At 41.2% G+C, this 24,449-nt stretch overlaps 1 protein-coding gene across 2 annotated transcripts in view; it reads left to right on the top strand.

Moving 5' to 3' along the window:
• noxa1 (NADPH oxidase activator 1) overlaps nt 1–24,351 on the top strand; it is a 32,152-nt gene extending 7,801 nt beyond the window's left edge. The window contains exons 5-16 of one of the 2 annotated variants that reach the window (XM_047381228.1): nt 6,801–6,935; nt 8,306–8,413; nt 9,341–9,400; nt 9,479–9,516; nt 9,636–9,774; nt 11,856–11,924; nt 12,140–12,227; nt 16,883–16,989; nt 18,789–18,949; nt 19,142–19,250; nt 20,441–20,564; nt 20,698–24,351. In XM_047381228.1, the coding sequence (XP_047237184.1) occupies nt 6,801–6,935; nt 8,306–8,413; nt 9,341–9,400; nt 9,479–9,516; nt 9,636–9,774; nt 11,856–11,924; nt 12,140–12,227; nt 16,883–16,989; nt 18,789–18,949; nt 19,142–19,250; nt 20,441–20,564; nt 20,698–20,804 (1,245 nt within the window). In that variant the 3' untranslated portion in view covers nt 20,805–24,351. The remainder of the gene's footprint in view (nt 1–6,800; nt 6,936–8,305; nt 8,414–9,340; nt 9,401–9,478; nt 9,517–9,635; nt 9,775–11,855; nt 11,925–12,139; nt 12,228–16,882; nt 16,990–18,788; nt 18,950–19,141; nt 19,251–20,440; nt 20,565–20,697) is intronic. The other variant, XM_047381229.1, reaches the window with a different exon arrangement.
• The last annotated feature ends 98 nt before the right edge of the window (nt 24,352–24,449 follow it).

The following is a 24,449-nucleotide window of genomic DNA, read 5'->3' as shown; positions in this document are numbered from 1 at the left end:
TGTTTCTGATGAAGAAAGATGCAGTTTTTCTGCTTTGTCTTGAACAACAGAGATGCAGAATATATAAGAGGCCTCACCCATGTCCTTCATTTTGTAGTGCTCCAGAAGAGCTAGTTTTAACTCATGCATGCTTTCAGCTGACTGTAATCAGCACCAGATAATCCACATTCACCGCCATTATCTCCAGCACCTGCGAACTTCACACAAAAACACAAGGATCTGAGGTGCTCTGTTAGATCCTTCATGAAGTTTGTGAACTCCTTGTTCCAACAACGTGGAGACTTGTTTTAGTCCATAGATCGATTTCTTCAGCTTGCACACAAGATGTTCCTGACCTGGTTTGATATATCCCTCTGGTTGTTCCATGTCAATTTCTTCATCAAGATGTCCATTTAGGAAGGCAGCGACAACATCCATTTGATGTGCATGGAGGTTATTCTGGATTGCAAAGGACAGTAATGTACAAACTGAGCTAAAACGTACAACAGGTGAAAATGTTTCATCGTAGTCAGCACCATACAGCAGTGAAAAACCTTTGGCAACCAGTCTGCATTTGTATCTTTCCACTTCTCCATCACTTTGATGCTTGACTTTGAACACCCATCTTGACCCTACAACCTCTCTGTCCTTTGGTAACTCCACTAAGTCCCACGTCTCATTTTCTAGCAGTGACTCATATTCCAAATCTGCTGCTTCTTCCCATTCTTTTTCATTTGGCCTCCTTAATGCTTCTTTCAGTGTGCTTGGTTCTGTTACACAGCACACATTAGCAGAATGATCAACAGTCACCATGTCTGCAAACTCATCATATCCATATCTCTTTGGAGCCCTTCTGATTCTGTTTCCATTTTTAACAGCATTATCGACAGTGACATCATTAGCTGTTGTTTCCTTTTCTTCTATGAAGGTGACCCCCTCTTTCTCTGAACAGGAAACATTCACCTCCTGTTTCCAGTCAAAGTTTGACTCACTGAAGATGACATCCTTTCGAATCAGAGTTCTCCTCTTCTCTTCATCAAACAGATGATAGCCCTTTGCATTGTTTGCATATCCCACAAAATCTAAGCTTTACAGCTTTCTTGTCTAGTTTTCGTCTTTCTGCATCTGGAACATGTGCATAAGCCACACAACCAAACACTCTTAAGTGGCTCATGTCAGTTTTTTTTCCCACACCATATTTGGTAGGGTGTCTCTTTCTTAAGAGCAAATGTGGGCAGCCTGTTCTGTATGTAGGCAGCGGTTGCTACAGCTTCAGCCCAGTACATCTTTGGTAAGTTAGCATGTAAGAACCTGGTTCTAGCTGCTTCAACCAGTGTCCTATTTTTACTTTCTACAACACCATTTTGCTGTGGTGAATGAGGTACAGTCATCTCATGGTGGATCCCTTGAGCCTTCAAATATTGTTGAAACTCACTTGAAATGTATTCCCCACCATTATTGGTGGGGAATACATTTCAACGCGACATGTCGCTCCTATCTTTATTGTATCACCGACTTGAACAGCAGTTACACCTTTTTGCAGAGCCACCAGGGGGCAGTATAGTTCTTCTTATTAACACTCATTGTACAAATTACTGCTAGATGTTTTTTCCTTTAGTTTTCAACATACACTTCCAATGTTTCAACAGTTTGTCTGCTGCTCTACAAGAGAAAACAAAACTTTGGATTTGTTTTATGCAAATGTCAAGGACTCAAACATCTCTACAGCAAGACCTCCTCTAGGCAAATCAGATCACAATCTTGTTTTTCTCTGCTCAAAATATAAGCCCCTTGTTCAGAGGCAACCTGTAATAAAGAGAACTGTGAGACAATGGTCACAGGAAGCTGAAGAAGCCCTGCAAGGTTGCTTTGAGGCTACAGACTGGGACGCACTGTGGAAGCCATATGGAGAGGACATCAATACCATGACTGAGTTTCTAACTGAGTAAGTAAAATAAAAGTAATATAAACCTCTGTGTGGATAACATCAACCCCACCAGAACCGTGAGATGCTTCCCCAATAACAAACCTTGGATCGCCAGTGACCTGAAGGACCTGCTTAACAAGAAAAAAAGAGCCTTCAGAGAGGGAGACAGAGAATTATTGAGGAGTTTACAGAAGCAACTTAAAGTCAAGATAAGAGACAGCAAGGAGGTGTATAAGAAGAAGCTGGAGAGCAAGCTCCAGCAAAACAATATCAGAGATGTGTGGACAGGAATGAAGAAGATCACAGGTTTCAAGCAGAAGGAAGATCAGACCGATGGAGGTCTGGACAGAAACAAGCTCAGAATCCTCCTCTCCTGCTCACAGCCAAACAGACATCCCACCCTCCTCAGACCCAAAGCTTTTCTGTCACACCTCAAATGTTTTATTTTCCACCTCAGCCATGGACTCTTCTGCTTCTACATATTTGCCTTCAACTAAATCAAAAGATGCTGATGCTCCCTTTGCTTCCCCCTTCCATCTGTATGTCTCAAGAAGTCAGGTGACGATGCAACTGGAGAGACTGAATCGGAATAAGGCTGCAGGTCCAGATGGTGTCAGCCCTAGAGTCCTGAAGGCCTGTGCAGAGCAGCTCTGTGGGATTCTTCTTAGCCTGGCCCAGAAGAAGGTTCCGGTGTTGTGGAAGACCTCCTGTCTTGTTCCGGTACCAAAGAAAACTCACCCATCAGTCCTCAATGACTATAGACCTGTTGCCCTGACATCTCACATCATGAAGGTCCTAGAGAGACTCCTGTTGGCCCACCTGAGTAAGCAAACAGTAAACTATCAGGACCCCCTTCAGTTTTCTTATCGCTGTGGAGTTGGAGTTGAAGATGCCACCATACACCTGCTTCAAAAAACCCACTGTCATCTGGACAAAGCCAGCAGCACTGTGAGGATCATGTTCTTTGATTTCTCCAGTGCATTTAATACAATTCAACCTGATTTGCTTTGTCAGAAACTCCAGAAGACTCAGGTGGAGGCCTCAACAATCTCCTGGATCAAAGACTACCTGACAAACAGATCACAGTTTGTGAGACTGAAGGGTTGTGAGTCTAACCAGGTAGTCAGGAGCACCACAGGGGACTGTACTCTCACCATTCCTTTTCACTCTGTACACCTCAGACTTCCAGTACAAGACAGACTCCTGTCATCTGCAGAAATACTCGAATGATTCTGCAGCCGTGGGGTGGATCAGAGATGGACAAGAAGCTGAGTTCAGGAAGGTGGTGGACCACTTTGTGGCATGGTGTGGAACCAATCATCTCATTTTGAATGTGACTAAAACAAAGGAGATGATTTTAGATTTTAAGAGAAACAGGAATAAGTCAAAAACTATTTCTATCATGGGAGAAGAGGTGGAGGTGGTGGAGGAGTATAAATACCTCGGTGTTCACCTGGACAACAGACTAGAGTGGAGATGCAACTGTGAAGCCATCTACAAGAAGGGACAGAGCAGACTGTACTTCTTGAGGAAGCTTAGGTCCTTTGGTGTTTGCAGCAAGATGCTGCATATCTTCTATAAGTCTGTTGTGGAGAGTGTGATCTCTTCTGCCATCATCTGCTGGGGAAGCAGCATCAGAGCCAGGGACTTACAAATGCTCAACAAGCTGATAAAGAAGGCTGGCTCTGTTCTGGGGACTCCTCTGGAACCTCTGGAGATCATTGTGCAAAGAAGGATTCTTCATAAAATGAAGAACATTATAGAGAACCCTGAACATCCTCTTCATCAGACTGTTGTACAACAACAGAGTGTCTTCAGTCAGAGGCTTCTTCAGATCTGCTGTAAGACGGAGCGCTACAGGAGGTCCTTCCTGCCCACAGCCATCAGCATCTACGACAGCTCTTTGAAGAAACCTGCATGATATGAGCTACAACAACATTTTCATTTCCCTTCAAAATGAGATGATTGTTTCCACACCATGCCACAAAGCGGTCCACCACCTTCCTTCTTGACCATCTCTGATCCACCCCATGACTGCAGAATCATCCAAGTATTTCAGCAGATGACAGGAGTCTGTCTTGTACTGGAAGTCTGAGGTGTACAGAGTGAAATGGAATGGTGAGAGTACAGTCCCCTGTGGTGCTCCTGTGCTGCTGACTACCTGGTTAGATTCACAACCCTTCAGTCTCACAAACTGTGGTCTGTTTGTCAGGTAGTCTTTGATCCAGGAGATTGTTGAGGCCCCCACCTGAGTCTTCTGGAGTTTCTGACAAAGCAAATCAGGTTGAATTGTGTTAAATGCACTGGAGAAATCAAAGAAAATGATCCTCACAGTGCTGCTGGCTTGGCTAAGCAAACTGAAGGGAGTCCTGATGGTTTACCGTTTGCTTACTCAGGTGGGCCAACAGGAGTCTCTCTAGGACCTTCATGATGTGAGATGTCAGGGCAACAGGTCTATAGTCATTGAGGACTGATGGATGAGTTTTCTTTGGTACCGGAACAAGACAGGAGGTCTTCCACAACACCGAAACCTTCTTCCTGGCCAGGCTAAGGTTGAAGAGGTGCTGCAGAATCCCACAGAGCTGCTCTGCACAGCCCTTCAGGACTCTAGGGCTGACATGATTTGGACCTGCAGCCTTATTCTGGTTCGGTCTCTCCAGTTGAATCTTCACCTGACTTCTTGAGACACACAGGTGGAAGGGGGAAGCAAAGGAAGCATCAGCATCTTCTGATATGGTTGAAGGCAAACATGTAGAAGCAGAAGGGTCTAGGGCTGAGGTGGAAGATAAAAAATTTGAGGTGTTACTGGACAGCTGTGGGTCCTATGGGTCAAAAGAGGGTGGAATGTCTGTTTGGCTGTGAGCAGGAGAGGAGGATGCGAAGCTTGTTTCTGAACTGCACCTATTGAAGAATGTGTTCAGTTCATTGGCTCTGTCCAAACCTCCAACGGTCTGATCTTCCTTCTGCTTGAAGCCTGTGATCTTCTTCATCCCTGTCCACACATCTCTGATATTGTTTTGCTGGAGCTTGCTCTCCAGCTTCTTCTTGTACACCTCCTTGCTGTCTCTTATCTTGACTTTAAGTTGCTTCTGTAAACTCCTCAATAATTCTCTGTCTCCCTCTCTGAAGGCTCTTTTTTTCTTGTTAAGCAGGTCCTTCAGGTCACTGGTGATCCAAGGTTTGTTATTGGGGAAGCATCTCACGGTTCTGGTGGGGTTGATGTTATCCACACAGAAGTTTATATAGTTGGTTACACACTCAGTCATGGCATTGATGTCCTCTCCATGTGGCTGGCACAGTGCGTCCCAGTCTGTAGCCTCAAAGCAACCTTGCAGAGCTTCTTCAGCTTACTGTGACCATTTTCTCACAGTCCTCTTTATTACAGGTTGCCTCTGAACAAGGGGCTTATATTTCGAGCAGAGAAAAACAAGATTGTGATCTGATTTGCCTAGAGGAGGTCTTGCTGTAGAGATGTATGAGTCCTTGACATTTGCATAAAACAAATCCAATGTTTTGTTTTCTCTGGTAGAGCAGCTGACAAACTGTTGAAACTTTAAACGTTGGAAGTGTAGCAGAGAGTGAAGCATGGTTAATATCACCAGAAATTGCCACAAAAGCATTGGGGTTTTGTGTCTGTAGCTTAGCAACAACTGAGCTGATGGCATCACATGCAGTGTCGGCAACAGCGGAAGGTGGAACGTAAACTGTTGCCAAAATAACACTGGTGAACACTCTGGGTAAATAATATGGACGAAAACTTACTGCTAACAGTTCAATATCTGGACTGCAGAAATGACACTTCACAGTTACATGTCCTGGATTACACCATCTGTTGTTCACAAGTACTGCCAGTCCACCTCCTTTACATTTGCCACTCCTCTTTAAATCTCTGTCTGCCCAGCAGAGAGACGCTGGAGTCGGGGATATGATCCTGCATCCATGTCTCAGTAAACCACATAATACTGCATGCCCGGTACTCTGACTCTGGCCTCACATTTTGAAGGTCTTGGGAGAAGACAGACAGCATACACATATTTTACATGGTTCAGGTAATGCATTCTGGAACTACCCATAGACAATGCAACAGTGTGTCCCTGCAATCAGTATTTGTCCTAATTAAATCACCTGTTTTTAGTAGTAAGAACACAGATTGTGCAATTCATTATCAGATGTTCCTCTCTTAGCACTGGGGCTGATAGTGATAAGCTCCACTGGGCAGTAAAGACCTCCTGGTATGTTAAGAGTATGTTTTCTATGGTGTGTGTTGTGTTGTGTTGTGTTGTCTGCTATGCTAAACAGCTTGGGCAACACTCCCAAGATTTTATGTCAGAATTCTTGGAGGTTGTGCCAATCATCCCAGTGGATGAGAGATAAACCTGGCACTCCAATAACTGGACTATTGTTTAAGCCGTTGGTCAGCAGTCCTCCCACATTCCTGTGAATCAGGTGTGGAGTTGGTGCCTTCGGGCAAAAGCAGAGGCAACCTCACATGCACACAGAAAAAGCTCCAGTTTCAAACAGGAGTCTACTTATGAGCAAAGTCCTTACTTCGAACAATGACATTTGAGTGTGGAATAGTACATAATGATCATACTAGATAAGTCCTGTTTAGGTAAAATCATTAATCCAGCTGTCTTCATGGATGCTGGAAAATGCAAGTTGCTTTTGCAATAAAAGTGTTTGCAGAACAGATTTCCCTGTGGGGTTGGAACTGCTTTGCATAGATGTTTTTGTTCCAAAACCACAAAGTGAATTTAGCAGGAAAGAAATATTAGTAGAGTAATCACATCATTGATATTTGCTGCTGTACATTATGCTGAACACCACAGACTAGAAGAATAAATATGTATTTAAATGATGGTACTGAAATTTGTTATTGTAATTTTTCCCACAGGTATTATATAATGCAGCAGCTGTGTATTGTCGGATGGGCCAATGGCAGCAAGCCATGGACGTCCTGCTGTCAGCCACTCAGGCGAGAGGACAAGGACGAGGGGGAAATATTGAGGTGGCTTTGAACAGCATTGAAGTGAGTTTTATTTCAGACTGAGGCATGAAACATACTATTGAAACTTTCGTGGGGGAAATTTTCATTGTCAGTCTCACTGAAGCAACATGACCTACATATGTTACCTAAAAGTGAACAATGAGGATTGGTTTCTCTTGTGAGAAAAAAGTGTACAAACTAATGACTCATTGGCTGGGTTTGATTAAACCTTGCTGAGAGACTGTTTGTCACATAGCAGCAATGATAAGGAAATACACCTAACATGGTATGTAGCATAGCTCTAGGGTTAAAGCCCCATCAGATCATAATCAGCAGCAACAGGTAGAATTAAAAAGAGCTGCTGGCAACATTCTGGAATCAGGATTAGATGTCATTTTTGAATACAAATGTAAACATGAGAGATGCTAAGATGTGAGCTACATGTGATACACTGATGTACATATCCAGTAAAGCTGCCTACAGTGGAGAGAATGTTTCAAATATTTTATGAAAAGCTTGTTTTTTACAAACCGGAGCCGTTTTACAACAGCTGTTCAATCTGTCAGCAGAAGGTTACCAAACCAGAATTCATTATTATTATAAATAACAATAATAATACATTTGCCAGCACTAATATGTGATTCACTGCAGATAAATGAGGAAATTGCTTTCCTCGATCCTTTTACTTCCACATTCACTGTGCAGAGAAAAACAGCACAGCTTACTTTTGTTGCTCATACTGTGTGGCTACATCCCATCCTAAAACTAGGGCCCTGAAAATCTTTCACATATGTTACAGCCCAGCATCATCAACATGGAAATTTGGTGTTTTGACATTTTGGCAATATGTGTCAAAATATGTCAAAATGAAAATCTGTGTCATTTGGCTCCATCTATACTCTATACTAATTCCAAGGCTCTGGGAATCTATTCTCAGTCAGTTTGTAGTGGTACAAAGCAGCTTCAACAACCAATGTTTGACTAGCTTTGCAGTCTATTCAAATATTTCATTACTTCTGTTTTCGTTCTTTTCAAAGATTCAGAAGTCTGATGTACTTTTAAATAAATTCATCATAAATTATTAGAAGTGGCTGCGGCAGAGTTCCGATTTACAACTGACAGAGAGTCTATGGTGGTAGCAAAGCATTAGGGGCATGGCAGGGAAGCCTTCCAACCTAATAGAATGGTTTTCTAAATAAAATGTAAATAAAAACTGAAAAATTTGTTATAAAAGCTGATACTCCTTTTTCTATCAGAAACAAACTTCTCACTTGAATTGAAATGATTTAAAAACTGACTCTGCCAGGGGTATGAATAATTTTGGACTTAACTGTAGGCCTAAATAACTGTGCTTTGTATGTTATGATTTTACATACTGATGTAAGAACACATCTTTGTGCTTTTGAAACCAGAGGAGGGAGGTCCTGAATCCTCTGCTGGTACCAGAGGGGTTGGTGTTTCGTCCCAGGAAACAGGAAATTGAGCAACTGCAGCAAAAAGACTTCCTGGGGAAAGCAAAGGTGATGTGTCCCTTAGGGGAATGTTAGATATACACAATCTGTCATCAGAATAGATGCATCAGTCCCATTTCATTCTGCAAACCTGTTATTGTGCTTTTCTGGATTCAAGGCATGGGAACAAGTTGTGTCTTTGTAAGAACAAAAAGCCAAAAGATCCAACTGAATATTAGTTCTTTGTCAAACTGTCTGGCATGTTTGGACAGAACTCTGACTCATTCCTTGAATTTTTCTACTTGAATAAATCACATCAGCTGATTGCATCAAGTCATTTATTTTGCTGCCAAGCCTGGGCAAGCATTTGGCAACAGTGAAAAGGAACAACTCCCTTTTAACAGGAATACATTTCAGCAGATCCGAGCTTAGTATGAGTGGCCATCTGCCAAACAGAAGCTACAAAGAATGACTTTAGTGAGAAAAACTGAGTGTACCCAGTCAATGACAGCAGTTGATTTATTGGGAAACACTGCAGAACAGAGAGGTGCTGAACTAGTGGTACTATATGTGGGATGAAAAAGATATAGTACATATTGAACATCGAGCTACAGGACTAAATATGAATGAAAAATCATCCAAAGTACCCTAAAGGTCCAAATATCAATCTGACTGTCTGGAAGGTAAATATAAATAATAAATGGCTCCAAACTTTCTGTTTTCACAGTACTTTAGAAGTACTGTGAATACCTAAGAATATTACAATAAAAGCAAGTTCAGTAGACACTTGAAACCAACTGACTGGGTCTTCTCAGGGGTGAAAGGTTTCACAGCACATGTTCCCCACAGAAATGTATTCTGTATTTAATGACTATTAAGTAGTGAAATGATTTCACAGTTATGAAAATATCAGATAATTAGAAATGAGATTTTAATCAAGTTCGAATACTTGGACACTCATTGAGTATTTTAACTGTTTGATGCTGTGATCAACAGGTGATTTCTTCTATGTTTCCTAATGATGATTTTGGAGGCTTTGAACCTCTGAGACACCAGGTAAATCTTTAAATCAGAAGACACTTCAGTCAGTCAGTCAGTCAGTCAGTCAATGGTGTAACTCTGCTTTCTACACAGAAACCTGGTTTCTATGAACCCAAGACAGATGAAGCTCAGTACGTTTTCCCATCATCCTGCAGAAATATTAATCTGAGCTGTGAGGGTAATACCTCTTCAGAACCAAATAACATCATAAAGCAATCGTGTGTGTGTGTGTGTGTGTCTTATATGTTAGGGTGTCCCGATACATGCGTGTGCGAGCTCCTTACATGGCTTGGGGCCCAGGACAGCTGACTGTGCCCGGAGGGGCCAAGGTGTTTTTATTTGGAGAGGAGGACAGAAATGGAATGATAAATGTCATACATGATGGACAGGTAAAGACAAACCTGTAAGGGTCTCTGGAGGTAGTTTTTATTTGTCCCTAGAGAAACCCCTCGTTTCTCTACTCAATTCAGTTCTACTGGTCCTTCTCAAAATATTAGCATATTGTGATAAAGTTCATTATTTTCCATAATGTAATGATGAAAATTTAACATTCATATATTTTAGATTCATTGCACACTAACTGAAATATTTCAGGTCTTTTATTGTCTTAATACGGATGATTGTGGCATACAGCTCATGAAAACCCAAAATTCCTATCTCACAAAATTAGCATATTTCATCCGACCAATAAAAGAAAAGTGTTTTTAATACAAAAAACGTCAACCTTCAAATAATCATGTACAGTTATGCACTCAATACTTGGTTGGGAATCCTTTTGCAGAAATGACTGCTTCAATGCGGCGTGGCATGGAGGCAATCAGCCTGTGGCACTGCTGAGGTCTTATGGAGGCCCAGGATGCTTCGATAGCGGCCTTTAGCTCATCCAGAGTGTTGGGTCTTGAGTCTCTCAACGTTCTCTTCACAATATCCCACAGATTCTCTATGGGGTTCAGGTGAGGAGAGTTGGCAGGCCAATTGAGCACAGTGATACCATGGTCAGTAAACCATTTACCAGTGGTTTTGGCACTGTGAGCAGGTGCCAGGTCGTGCTGAAAAATGAAATCTTCATCTCCATAAAGCTTTTCAGCAGATGGAAGCATGAAGTGCTCCAAAATCTCCTGATAGCTAGCTGCATTGACCCTGCCCTTGATAAAACACAGTGGACCAACACCAGCAGCTGACACGGCACCCCAGACCATCACTGACTGTGGGTACTTGACACTGGACTTCTGGCATTGTGGCATTTCCTTCTCCCCAGTCTTCCTCCAGACTCTGGCACCTTGATTTCTGAATGACATGCAGAATTTGCTTTCATCCGAAAAAAGTACTTTGGACCACTGAGCAACAGTCCAGTGCTGCTTCTCTGTAGCCCAGGTCAGGCGCTTCTGCCGCTGTTTCTGGTTCAAAAGTGGCTTGACCTGGGGAATGCGGCAGCACCTGTAGCCCATTTCCTGCACACGCCTGTGCACGGTGGCTCTGGATGTTTCTACTCCAGACTCAGTCCACTGCTTCCGCAGGTCCCCCAAGGTCTGGAATCGGCCCTTCTCCACAATCTTCCTCAGGGTCCGGTCACCTCTTCTCGTTGTGCAGCGTTTTCTGCCACACTGTTTCCTTCCCACAGACTTCCCACTGAGGTGCCTTGATACAGCACTCTGGGAACAGCCTATTCGTTCAGAAATGTCTTTCTGTGTCTTACCCTCTTGCTTGAGGGTGTCAATAGTGGCCTTCTGGACAGCAGTCAGGTCGGCAGTCTTACCCATGATTGGGGTTTTGAGTGATGAACCAGGCTGGGAGTTTTAAAGGCCTCAGGAATCTTTTGCAGGTGTTTAGAGTTAACTCGTTGATTCAGATGATTAGGTTCATAGCTCGTTTAGAGACCCTTTTAATGATATGCTAATTTTGTGAGATAGGAATTTTGGGTTTTCATGAGCTGTATGCCAAAATCATCCGTATTAAGACAATAAAAGACCTGAAATATTTCAGTTAGTGTGCAATGAATCTAAAATATATGAATGTTAAATTTTCATCATGACATTATGGAAAATAATGAACTTTATCACAATATGCTAATATTTTGAGAAGGACCTGTATATGGTTTGTTTATATATGGCAAAACAATTATTGTCTAAAGGAACTTAAAAATGCTCAGTGCATACTGATGACTGCTTTTTCAAGTCTTCAAGAGGACACATGCATCAATCTGCTCAGCAAATATAAGAAGGGTTTGATCTGTGTAATGCCGATAAAGATTTTTACACTGATTAGTGAATATAGAATAAATAATTCTGGACATGCCTCTTTTAATGAAATGTAAATAAAAACGTAAATGGATTTTTCAACATACATACTTATTTGACATAGTTTCATTAAAATAACTTAAGTCTAAATCTGCCAAGACTGTGAAAAATTCTGGGCTTAAATGCACTCTGATCATTCAGGGCAGTTCTGATCTTGGCTCTTGTGGTTTCAGAGAGGACTCCTGCCAGTGTCACTTCTCGAACCTGCAGATTTCAAGAAATCCAAGAACAAAAAGGAGAATGTAAAGTTTGTCCGTCTTATAGATGTTTCTATAATGCTCTGACCATCACATTTCATGCTCCTTAACCAGAATCTAGTGTAGACCTTTCATGTTTTCAAATATTGTCCATAGCAGCACTGGAATGGTTTAACAGATCCAGATTTTCTGATGAGAGATGAATCTGATGCAATTCAATAAGTCTAATCTTGTTTCACCTATCTTGGTTTCTTCAACAGCTCTTTCCCAGTGGGATCCCTCTCCCACCAGAACTCAAGCCACCGAGCCGCCCACAGACAGAACCAATCTCGCCAGCTCCTCCTCGAGGTAAAACTCACACTCCTGCTGGTCTTAAACTCCAAAATTTCAGTAAAGACTTTAATTTCTCAGTTGGGTGAGAACTTGGAGTTTGAAAAGACAGAACAGACACACAAAAACACAGATGCTCTCTATTAAAGAAAGGGAAACAAAGCAGCAGTAGTATTAGCAGCGATAGATCTTTTCATGACTTAATCCAGAAGAAAGACACAGCAAATTGTGTCCTCTTGAGCAGTGGTTCCCACCCAATCTTTCTTGACTTGTGTACCCCTTGAGCTATTTTCATTCAGTTTTCCCCAAAGATTTGGGGGTGACAGGTTTGACAGAAGGCATGTATATATATATATACAGGGGTTGGACAATGAAACTGAAACACCTGTCATTTTAGTGTGGGAGGTTTCATAGCTAAATTGGACCAGCCTGGTAGCCAGTCTTCATTGATTGCACATTGCACCAGTAAGAGCAGAGTGTGAAGGTTCAATTAGCAGGGTAAGAGCACAGTTTTGCTCAAAATATTGAAATGCACACAACATTATGGGTGACATACCAGAGTTCAAAAGAGGACAAAATGTTGGTGCACGTCTTGCTGGCGCATCTGTGACCAAGACAGCAAGTTTTTGTGATGTATCAAGAGCCACGGTATCCAGGGTAATGTCAGCATACCACCAAGAAGGACGAACCACATCCAACAGGATTAACTGTGGACGCAAGAGGAAGCTGACTGAAAGGGATGTTCGGGTGCTAACCCAGATTGTATCCAAAAAACATAAAACCACGGCTGCCCAGATCACGGCAGAATTAAATGTGCACCTCAACTCTCCTGTTTCCACCAGAACTGTCCGCCGGGAGCTCTGTGATGTATCAAGAGCCACGGTATCCAGGGTAATGTCAGCATACAACTCTCCTGTTTCCACAAGAACTGTCCGTCGGGAGCTCCACAGGGTCAATATACACGGCCGGGCTGCTATAGCCAAACCTTTGGTCACTCATGCCAATGCCAAACGTCGGTTTCAATGGTGCAAGGAGCGCAAATCTGGGGCTGTGGACAATGTGAAACATGTATTGTTCTCTGATGAGTCCACCTTTACTGTTTTCCCCACATCCGGGAGAATTACAGTGTGGAGAAGCCCCAAAGAAGCGTACCACCCAGACTGTTGCATGCCCAGAGTGAAACATGGGGGTGGATCAGTGATGGTTTGGGCTGCCATATCATGGCATTCCCTTGGCCCAATACTTGTGCTAGATGGGCGCGTGCGTCACTGCCAAGGACTACCGAACCATTCTTGAGGACCATGTGCATCCAATGGTTCAAACATTGTATCCTGAAAGCGGTGCCGTGTATCAGGATGACAATGCACCAATACACACAACAAGACTGGTGAAAGATTGGTTTGATGAACATGAAAGTGAAGTTGAACATCTCCCATGGCCTGCACAGTCACCAGATCTAAATATTATTGAGCCACTTTGGGGTGTTTTGGAGGAGCAAGTCAGGAAACGTTTTCCTCCACCAGTATCACGTAGTGACCTGGCCACTATCCTGCAAGAAGAATGGCTTAAAATCCCTCTGACCACTGTGCAGGACTTGTATATGTCATTCCCAAGACAAATTGACGCTGTATTGGCCACAAAAGGAGGCCCTACACCATACTAATAAATTATTGAGGTCTAAAACCAGGTGTTTCAGTTTCATTGTCCAACCCCTGTATATATATATATATATATATATATATATATACAGTACAGACCAAAAGTTTGGACACACCTTCTCATTCAAAGAGTTTTCTTTATTTTCATGACTATGAATATTGTAGCTTCACACTGAAGGCATCAAAACTATGAATTAACACGTGGAATTATATACTGAACAAAAAAGTGTGAAACAACTGAAAATATTTCTTATATTCTAAGTTCTTCAAAGTAGCCACCTTTTGCTTTGATTACTGCTCCACACACTCTTGGCATTCTGTTGATGAGCTTCAAGAGGTAGTCACCTGAAATGGTTTTCACTTCACAGGTGTGCCCTGTCAGGTTTGGTAAGTGGGATTTCAAGCCTTATAAATGGGGTTGGGACCATCAGTTGTGTTGTGCAGGAGGTAGATACAGTATATACAGATGATAGTCCTACTGAATAGACTGTTAGAATGTGATTACTGAATTTGATTACTGCTCCACACACTCTTGGCATTCTGTTGATGAGCTTCAAGAGGTAGTCACCTGAAATGGTTTTCCAACAGTCTTGAAGGAGTTCCCAGAGATGCTTAGCACTTGTTGGCCCTTTTGCCTTCACTCTGTGGTCCAGCTCACCCCAAACCATCTCGATTGGTTTCAGGTCCGGTGACTGTGGAGGCCAGGTCATCTGGCGCAGCACCCCATCACTCTCCTTCTTGGTCAAATAGCCCTTACACAGCCTGGAGGTGTGTTTGGGGTCATTGTCCTGTTGAAAAATAAATGATGGTCCAACTAAACTCAAACCGGATGGAATAGCATGCCGCTGCAAGATGCTGTGGTAGCCATGCTGGTTCAGTATGCCTTCAATTTTGAATAAATCCCCAACAGTGTCACCAGCAAAGCACCCTCACACCATCACACCTCCTCCTCCATGCTTCACGGTGGGAACCAGGCATCTAGAGTCCATCCGTTCACCTCTTCTGCGCCGCACAAAGACACGGTGGTTGGAACCAAAGATCTCAAACTTGGACTCATCAGACCAAAGCACAGATTTCCACTGGTCTAATGTCCATTCCTTGTGTTCTTTAGCCCAAACAAGTCTCTTCTGCTTGTTGCCTGTCCTCAGCAGTGGTTTCCTAGCAGCTATTTTACCACGAAGGCCTGATTCACACAGTCTCCTCTTAACAGTTGTTCTGGAGATGTGTCTGCTGCTAGAACTCTGTGTGGCATTGACCTGTTCTCTAATCTGAGCTGCTGTTAACCTGCGATTTCTGAGGCTGGTGACTCGGATGAACTTGTCGTCCGCAGCAGAGGTGACTCTTGGTCCTCCTTTCCTGGGACGGTCCTCATGTGAGCCAGTTTCTTTGTAGCGCTTGATGGTTTTTGCGACTGCACTTGGGGACACTTTCAAAGTTTTCCCAATTGTTCGGACTGACTGACCTTCATTTCTTAAAGTAATGATGGCCACTCGTTTTTCTTTACTTAGCTGCTTTTTTCTTGCCATAATACAAATTCTAACAGTCTATTCAGTAGGACTATCATCTGTATGTACTGTATCCACCTCCTGCACAACACAACTGATGGTCCCAACCCCATTTATAAGGCTTGAAATCCCACTTATTAAACCTGTCAGGGCACACCTGTGAAGTGAAAACCATTTCAGGTTTTCTACCTCTTGAAGCTCATCAACAGAATACCAAGAGTGTGTGGAGCAGTAATCAAAGCAAAAGGTGGCTACTTTGAAGAACCTAGAATATAAGACATATTTTCAGTAGTTTCACACTTTTTTGTTCAGTATATAATTCCACATGTGTTAATTCATAGTTTTGGTGTCTTCAGTGTGAAGCTACAATGTTAATAGTCATGAAAATAAAGAAAACTCTTTGAATGAGGTGTGTCCAAACTTTTGGTCTTTTGGTCTGTACAGTGTATATACAGTGTATATATATATATATATATATATATATATATATATATATATATATATATATATATATATATATATATATATATATATATGCTAATATTTTGAGAAGGACCTGTAGTCTTTCCCACCTGTAGTTGTTTTATTTTGTGTTTTTTGCGATTTTGGTTGATAAAAGCTTGGTGTATTTTGCACCTGGGTCCTAATAAAGCATCACATATCCAATAATTATCTCTGCAAACTGATGATATTTAACTGTCATCTTGGAAATAAAATATTGAATGTTTCCACCTACCCCCTGCAACATGCTCACGTAGGGGTAAGAGTACCCCTAATCCAGCACTTTAAAAAAACAACACATGACCACAGAAGAACAAATAAAAGACATTAAATCAAATTAACTAAAAGGATAAAACCAGGCAAAGCATAAAATACAAAAATGATAACTTAGAAACACAAAACAGGGGTAAGAAGAGCCGCTGAATTAAAGGGATAAAGTCAACATAGACAATAAAATTGAGTATTATTAACATATTTGGTATTTCATAGACCAGAACAAAGAGATAAGATTCAAGAAGTGATGTAAAAACAGAAATAGAAGAGGCATGTCTAATTTGTAGTGGTAGGACATTCCACATCTTCGACGCTGCAGTTGAACATGCATGGTCCTCCTAAGCTTCCACTCAGTCTTTGCTCATTCAAAAGCAGCTGATCTTCTGACCTGAGAGAACAGGTGGGTGTATAAGGGTGGAGCAGATGATGAAGCAAGACCAAGAAGGGGTTTAAAAACAAATACAAGGCATTTAAAATGAATCCTAAAATGTATGGATAATGGAAAGAGGCTAAAAGTACCATAAAGTAGTAGTGCACAGCTTAGACACTGTGCTATGTTTTGGTTATGCAAGAGTAATGGCTGATGAAGAAAGTTCCATGTTTTTGATACTTGTCTAAGAGTTGCTTCCTGAGGGTGGAACCTACAAATACAATGCTTTACATTTTGTTTATTGTAATATCCATACGTAAAATATCTGCTGTCAGACTAATTTTAGTCACTTTGTTTTCCCTGCAGTGAGACTATCCACAGATACCCCAGCTCCATCCCACAATATTTCCACCCACACACCGCCACCAGCCTCAGGGCCCCCCAGATACACAGCCAACGCAATGAGCAACCAGGTAACACTCACGCGCACACACACACTCACATGTACCAATGACTTTGCTTTCTTTCACTTTTTATGTCTGATCTAAGAATAGATGGATTATTGCTGACTTGAGAAGAGCTTGCTTTCTCAGAGAATCTTAGGCAAAGGAATATTGATATGTCCTAATTATGTCACAAGAACATTCAGTAAAGCAGGAGATGCTACAAATAAATATAATTTTTCTGTCTGTGACCCGAATGGAGTTAATTTTTTCAGTGTCTTTCTTATTTGATAACCTGATTACTTATTTAATCGATAAAAAAAAGAAACTAGTATTTGAAAAATCTGTACAGTGTTACAGGTCACAGCTGAATCAGTTTCTGAGGAGATCACAAGTGTTTGTGGTCAGAGAGGAAATCTGTGGAGCCTCTTTGTTACCTTTGTTGTTGTTGTAGGCACTATATTACTAGAAGAATGAATAAAGAAGGCTACTATGCATTCTAGAGTCAAGTGTTTTAAGCTAAACATGATGCAAATGGGTTCAGTCTTTAAGCAGAACAAGTAAACCAATCAAACAAAGACAGAAAAATGTAGAATTCTCTGAAAATCAAAATATTTCCAAACAAAGCAAAGCTTACGATTTACTCGCCTGTCTACGCTCTGACCCTCTCTTATGGTCATGAGATATGGAAAATGACCAAAAGAACAAGATCCCCAATACAAGGGGCTGAAATGAGCTTCCTCCGTAGGGTGGCTAACTCTGCCTTAGAGACAGGGTGACAAGTTCCGACATCCGGGTGGAACTCAAAGTAGAGCCACTGCTCTTCTGAATCAAAAGGAGTCAGTTGAGGTGGTTTTGGGATCTGATTATGATGCCTTCTGGGGGCCTCCTTTTTAAGGTTTTCTGGGCACATCCCACTGGGCCTTTTCTCGGGCATCTATACCGGATGCCTCCTGGACGCCTTCCTCGGGAGGTGTTCCAGGCACGTCCCACCGGGAGGAGGCCCAGGGGACGGCCCAGGACACGCTGGAGAGACTATGTCTCTCGGCTGGCCTGGGAACACCTTGGGCTCCCCCCGGAGGAGCTGGAGGAGGTGTCTGGGGAGAGGGACGTCTGGGCGTCTCTGCTGAGTCTGCTGCCCCGCGACCCGACCCTGGATAAAGCGGAAGACGACAACATCGACGACGACGATCCCACTGGGTGGAACCCCTGGGAAAGACCCAGAACTTGTTGGAAGGACTATATATCCTGTCTGGTCTGGGAATGCCTTGGGATGAGAATGAGGTGGAGGATGTCGCTGGGGAAAGCTCGGGATCCCTCCTGGACCTGTTGCCCTCACGACCCGATCTCGGATAAGTGGAAGACAATGAATGGATGAATAAATGTTCTTGTATTATTCTTTTTCATTATTTATGTTTATTTTGCTTTTATGCATGATTTTTGTGTCCGATTATTTTTTATTTTATATTATTAGTAGAAAATGAATGCCAAAAAAGGAGCCCGTTACAGCACTGTTTTTTTTTATTTGTTATCGTGATCTTTTCTAAACAAACATTTTTCACAAAAACAAAAGTTCAAAGTTTGTCTGAAACTCATTTAGCAGAATCTAAACTTACTAGTAACTAAAACTCTGATAATCCCTGAAGTTGATTTAAAAGACACGAGCTAATGCAGAGAGACAGGTTGGACAGCTTGTGGCCACTTCATATTGGACCAACCGTGTTTGGTTTTTGTAGCTGAAATTCTCAGTGAGAATGCATTAGAAAACTATCAGATTAAAATTGAACAGAATAATTTAGTTTTATATGTTTTTGTTCTGTTCCTCTAAGCAGACTGGTTCTGATCAGGGAGCAGAGGCAGGATCTGTGGTGGTGAAGGTCCACTACACCTACAACATAGCTCTGTCTGTCCCACTGGACACACCATACCATGAACTGAAGGAACAAATTGCAGAGAAAGTGGGTCATCCAGCATCTCAGCTGCGGCTCAGGTACAAACATTCTTCACATCCAAACTCCTTTACTTCATTATAGCAGCTGGAAAAATAAGGGTTTCTGGACAATTGTTGTTTCAGAGACTTTATATATCTTATCTTAATTATTTTCCCTCATCTTGTTGTTTGTCCACAGTTTTTCTTGCACTTCATAGCTTCTCCTTTTCTCCTCTCTTTCCCTCCCATCAGACATAAACAGCATGGGTCCCGAGTGCTGAAGCCTCTGCCCGAAGAGATGGAGCTGAATCACATTGTGCAGGAAGTGGCTGAGGTTGGCAGAGTCACCCTGTGGTGCCAGGTAAGACATGCAGGGGGTCTTATAGTTTATATCCGTGTCAGGGTCGAAGTTCAGGTGGACTGTGAAAATGTTTCTGAAATATTTATTAATTTATAACAAAATGTGAACACTTAAAAAGAATATGTTCATAAGTATTTACACCCTTCAGTACGACACATTATCAAACTTAGGCACATCTGATTTCCACTGATTATCCTGCAGATGTTTCTACAAACTGGGTTGGGACCCCTTCAAGTTCTCACAGATAACAGGGTAAATCAAAGCAGAAACCAAGCAATCAAGTAAAATAATTTATTTTAGGCTTCTGAGATTGGATCGTATCAAAGCACAGGTCTGGGGAAGGATACTTAAAACATTTTGGCAGCTTTGAATGCCCTAAAAAGCACTGTGATCTCCATTATTTGTGCTAGAACAACTAAGACCCTCTCTAGATTTGCCTGCCTGACCAAAATCATGGAAAACTGGACTTGATCAAAGAAGGGACTTAGAGACCAATGGTCACTTAGACAGGGTTTTAGTGTTAACTTCTAGAAGAACCATCCAGAAGGTTGGTGGAGTCCTCAGAGCGAACCATTCCACACCAAAAGCTCCTTAAGCCTGCTTTAATTGTACCTGAAATATCCTTAGAGGATTGGCGGACCAGGAGTAACAAGATTCTCCAAAATAGAACCATTTGATCTAAAATACCACACCGTGAAACACGGTGATGGCAGCATCATGCTGTAGCAAGCTTCTAGAGACATACCCAAGAATCAGGCAGGTTTTTATGTTAAAGGGGTTCAACAAAATATTAAGCCACTTATTATGTTTAAATGTTTACATTTTTATAAAATTACCAAACTGTCTGAGGACCTGTTTTCACTCTGCCATTATGGACTGTTTTATGTAGATTTATGTAGAAAACTATATTCCAATAACTTTTAAAGAAGGTCTGTAACATAAAGAAATGTGGAAAACGTGAAGGGGTGCAACACTAGCTGGCCCTGTAATCTGTTGAAAACATGATTTTCTAATGGGAATAAAAAAATCAGGGCAGTTATTTTTTTAATTCTTGGATTTTTTATCTCAGTAAAACAAATGAATTCTCAAATTTTTTAAACATGTGTACCATCTTTAACCAATTATTCAACATAATACTTGCCACTGATTATCTAGTGCAATCCAATCCAATTTTCTGTCTCTGTACCTAGAGGGAAGACCCACTGGGAAACCATAACATTCTCTACCAGATGGTGGCGCTGTATGACTATGATGCCCAGGGCCCGGAGGATTTAGAATTCAGTGAAGGAGATACCATTGATGTCCTGAGTGAAGGTGGGACCCTGCAGGTTAATGCCACATTGAGAAAACCCTGTGGAATCAAGTTGAATCCTGTTTTTGTGTATTTTTATGCTGTTTCCTCTTCAGTATTCACCATTAGTGTGTTTCTTTTCATCCTTCCATGTAGTCAACGAGGAATGGCTGGAGGGACACTGTGCAGGGAATATCGGCATCTTCCCATGTTGCTTCGCCTACAGGGAAAACGACAGCCTCATTCAGGACTCAGAGTACTGAAAGCAGAAGTGGGTCGTTGCAGTCATCTCTTAATAAACCAGTGCATCTGTTAAAGGCCTTACAGACAACAAAACACCATGTACTGGTTTCATGTTGATTTAAATTATTTATGCCTAACATTGTATTACTTCCAACTGCCACTGCCTCTGTAATCCCTGGAGTTAACAATGAACCTCTACATCTTTAAACTCAGTCTACTTAGCTTGTCAGGAGGAAACATATATACTATATATACTCTGGAAAGCAGACAGACCCCACATATCTGTGCCTGCTCCATGAACCCTGAGGGAAAATACATTATTCTCATATCAATGATCATGAAGAGTATGTTTATATTAAAGTAAAACTAAAATCACTATACATTTTATCTCAGTTTTTTGCTATATGAACCATAACTGTAAAGTATTTAGATGTTTGTCTTTTTCTGAAAAAATGAAACATGTCTGATATACTTTACTGTGTCTCTTCTAAAATGTAAACATTCTAGTCTGTTGCACTCTTACTGAACATTACTTTGTGAATTATAATCAAATTAATTATACATACAAATAAGGCTTAGATGGCTGTAATGAAGGAAGAAGAAAGCCAACTTGCAATTTTTCTCACTAGAAAGTCTGTGGTGGGAGCCTAAGATTAGGGTGATGGCTTGGAGCTCTTCACAAAGGATAAATTATCAAAATACTAGTGGGAACATGCATAAGGCTGTTCAGCAATTATAAGAAGGGTTTGATTGCTGTAATGCCAGTAAAGTTTTTTCCATTGATTTTTGACATGCCATATGTAAATAAAAATAGATATGTTGTGTGTTTCAAATGTGACTCACCTTTACAGTTTTGAGAGATGCCGTTCTCATTTCTTGTCAATAACACATTGAGTTTCTTTCACAAGAACTTAGGGGCTGAACCCAACTCTTGAAAAATAGCCCCACATAAATCTCCCTTCCCCATACACGATGCAATGCACACAATGCAGCCTGGAATCTTTGCTCACTACCATGCTGGAGCTCCTGAGTGTGATCTCTTCTTTCACCACTGTCTTCATGCCTAGGTGCTGCATTTTATACACCTGTTTGCCATAGTGGTGATTGGTACACACAAATTCAATTACTCAGAGGGGGTATTTAATACTTTTGGGCATATTGTGAATATATGTGTGTACAGGTACAGTCAAGCCAAAATTACTCGTAGTCCTGGCAGATATGGATTTCATTCAACCAAGAAGATTGTTTCTGTGAGGAATTGGCATCATTCAAAAGATGACACAACAATGTAAAATGAGTTTCAGTTTTGGAAAATGTCTGTTCTTTTTAACATTTTGTTAAAAAATGACATGTTGAAAAACCCTCCTTAATGATTATGGGCAAATATTATTTTTGGTGTTACACCAGTTGAACCCTTCTGACAATTGCTAAAAAGCTTTTTGCATTTTTCCACTGGTATTAACATGGGTTTTCTTTGATGATGAGCTCCAAGTCTTTGAGGTTGGAAAGCCTCTTTACCTTGTGTTGCCTCTTGTGTTGCTTTCTCCACAGATTCACTTGCGGATTCAATTATGGACTCTAGCTGGGCCTCTACAAAATGTTAATATACTTTAATATTACACATAACCATTTCTCATCCCCTAAATTTGGGGTTGAAATTATATTTCATCCCTACCTTGTGCCTATTTCAATGGTTGTTTGGTTAGAATGGTTCTTAGAAAAGCATCAAAGTGGGAAAACTGGTTTGAGATGATGGAAAAGCAACAGTAGCTCAAATACTCAGTCATTAGGCTTAAAAAGAGAAATTTAGGCTACAGTTCACACTGGCTCACCAAAACTGACAACGGATTGGAAAAAACCTCTCTGGTCCTGCCTTGTGTTAGTGATTCAGGCTGGTGGTGGTGGTATAATGGTGTGAAGACTATTTTCTTGACACACGGGGCTTTAATACCAGTTGAAGAATTGAGACTGTTCTGAAAATGGGGTCCGACCAAATACTAAGTAAATTGCACCTAATAAATTTGGGGTGGATGTATATTCCATCCTTACCTTGTGACTATTTGAATTAAGTCTCTACATGTCAGCATGAACATCAATGATGGGAATAACGGCGTTAAAATAAATGATGTTTCTACGGCATTACTTTTTTTAGTAATCAAACGATTTACTTTTTCCATCGTTACAACAGCGTACCATTACCGACAATTAAATGGGGTGAGTTATAAACTAAAGCTGCTCATTGAAGCTCTTATCAGCTGTTGTGGCTCAAAGCCAGAGGAGCTAAGGTTTTTTTCTTTTTGGTGAAGGGAGGAGTGAGGGGTGAGATAATTGCATAAGTGATGATGATTGGCTAAGGTAGAGTAAGTTTTCATGGTAAGCCAATCAGAGGCAGTGTTCAGTTTAAACACAAACCACAAACATACACAGCAGCCCTGCTCAGGCAAACTAGCAGATGTAAGCTGCTACAGTGCTGGGTCTGAAGGGAAAGACTGCGTTTTCAAATTGGAAGTACAGACACTACTTTATTCTCCTTGAGGTAAAAGGCAAGAACATACATGTGAAGTAAATATTAAAAGTTCGGTGTAAGTACTTGTATATGTAATTCCACTTTATGCAACTGGCTTGTGAAACCCTAGAAAAAAATCTAAATTCATAGAGATATTTAAACTTAAAGTTACGCAGTAGTTACTTTCCCAGTTAACTAGTTACTTTTACAGTGGAGTAACTCAGTTACTAACTCAGTTACTTTTTGGCAGAAGTAACTAGTAAATATAACTAATTACTTTTTTTAAGTAACATGCCCAACACTGATGATCATTACATGCAACACCTCCCTCGTGCAGGAGAAGTTTTCTTGTTATGTCATTAACATCCTGCAAAGAAAATGTCAGGTGCTTTTAGCTGCCATCACAAATGTTAGATATAAAAAAACTGCTGGTCAGAGTTGCTGAGAGCTCCACCTAAAAGGCTTACGAAACAGAGGCCTCTAATTACTGCACTTCTTTCCTGAGGCAACAGAATCAGCGCCCACGCTCTCCTGCCACAGCCGCAGGTAGAGGGGCAGAATTCAGTGGGAGTTGCATTACCTCCATGGACTGAGGTAAAGCCGCCTGTTAAAAGAAGATTCTGTCCATAAAGAGACAAGTACGTTTAGATCTCCTGAAAGACACCCTGATATAAGCCACACCAAGCATTGTATGTTTTAGGCATGTAAAGCAAAACTCAAATTTAGATATGACTGTTTTGCTTTTCTTATGAATAAAAGAAAACTGATTGAATAAAGGCACAAATGAAACACCAGTATAATTTTCGTCTGTGCTGTGTATCCAGAGAGGTCCGCCTGGGTTTTTAGATAGCCATGTTTTTACTAATGGCAATTTTACAATCAAATATATCCTGCTGCATTTTGTTAGAATTTGAGTGAGTTGGATGGTACAAAATGTGGTTAGAATTGACATAATTTTGACTGAACTGGGTTCTATGTAAGTAAACCTATTTATCCTTAAAAGTGCCTAAAATTATATGTGTTAATTGGTCTTATATGAATAAACTGTATTGAAATTGAAATGAGTTCATGGAGTTCATTTATTATGTATGTATTAATAAAAAGAAAAGACGTTGATGGGAAATACCTCAAAGATTTAGAAAAAGAGTTGCTGAAGCAA

The sequence above is a fragment of the Girardinichthys multiradiatus genome, chromosome 12 (genome assembly GCF_021462225.1).
Source record: "Girardinichthys multiradiatus isolate DD_20200921_A chromosome 12, DD_fGirMul_XY1, whole genome shotgun sequence".
NCBI lineage: Eukaryota > Metazoa > Chordata > Actinopteri > Cyprinodontiformes > Goodeidae > Girardinichthys > Girardinichthys multiradiatus.
Note: the sequence above shows the minus strand (reverse complement) of the source record. Positions and strands in the feature narration are given on the sequence as shown.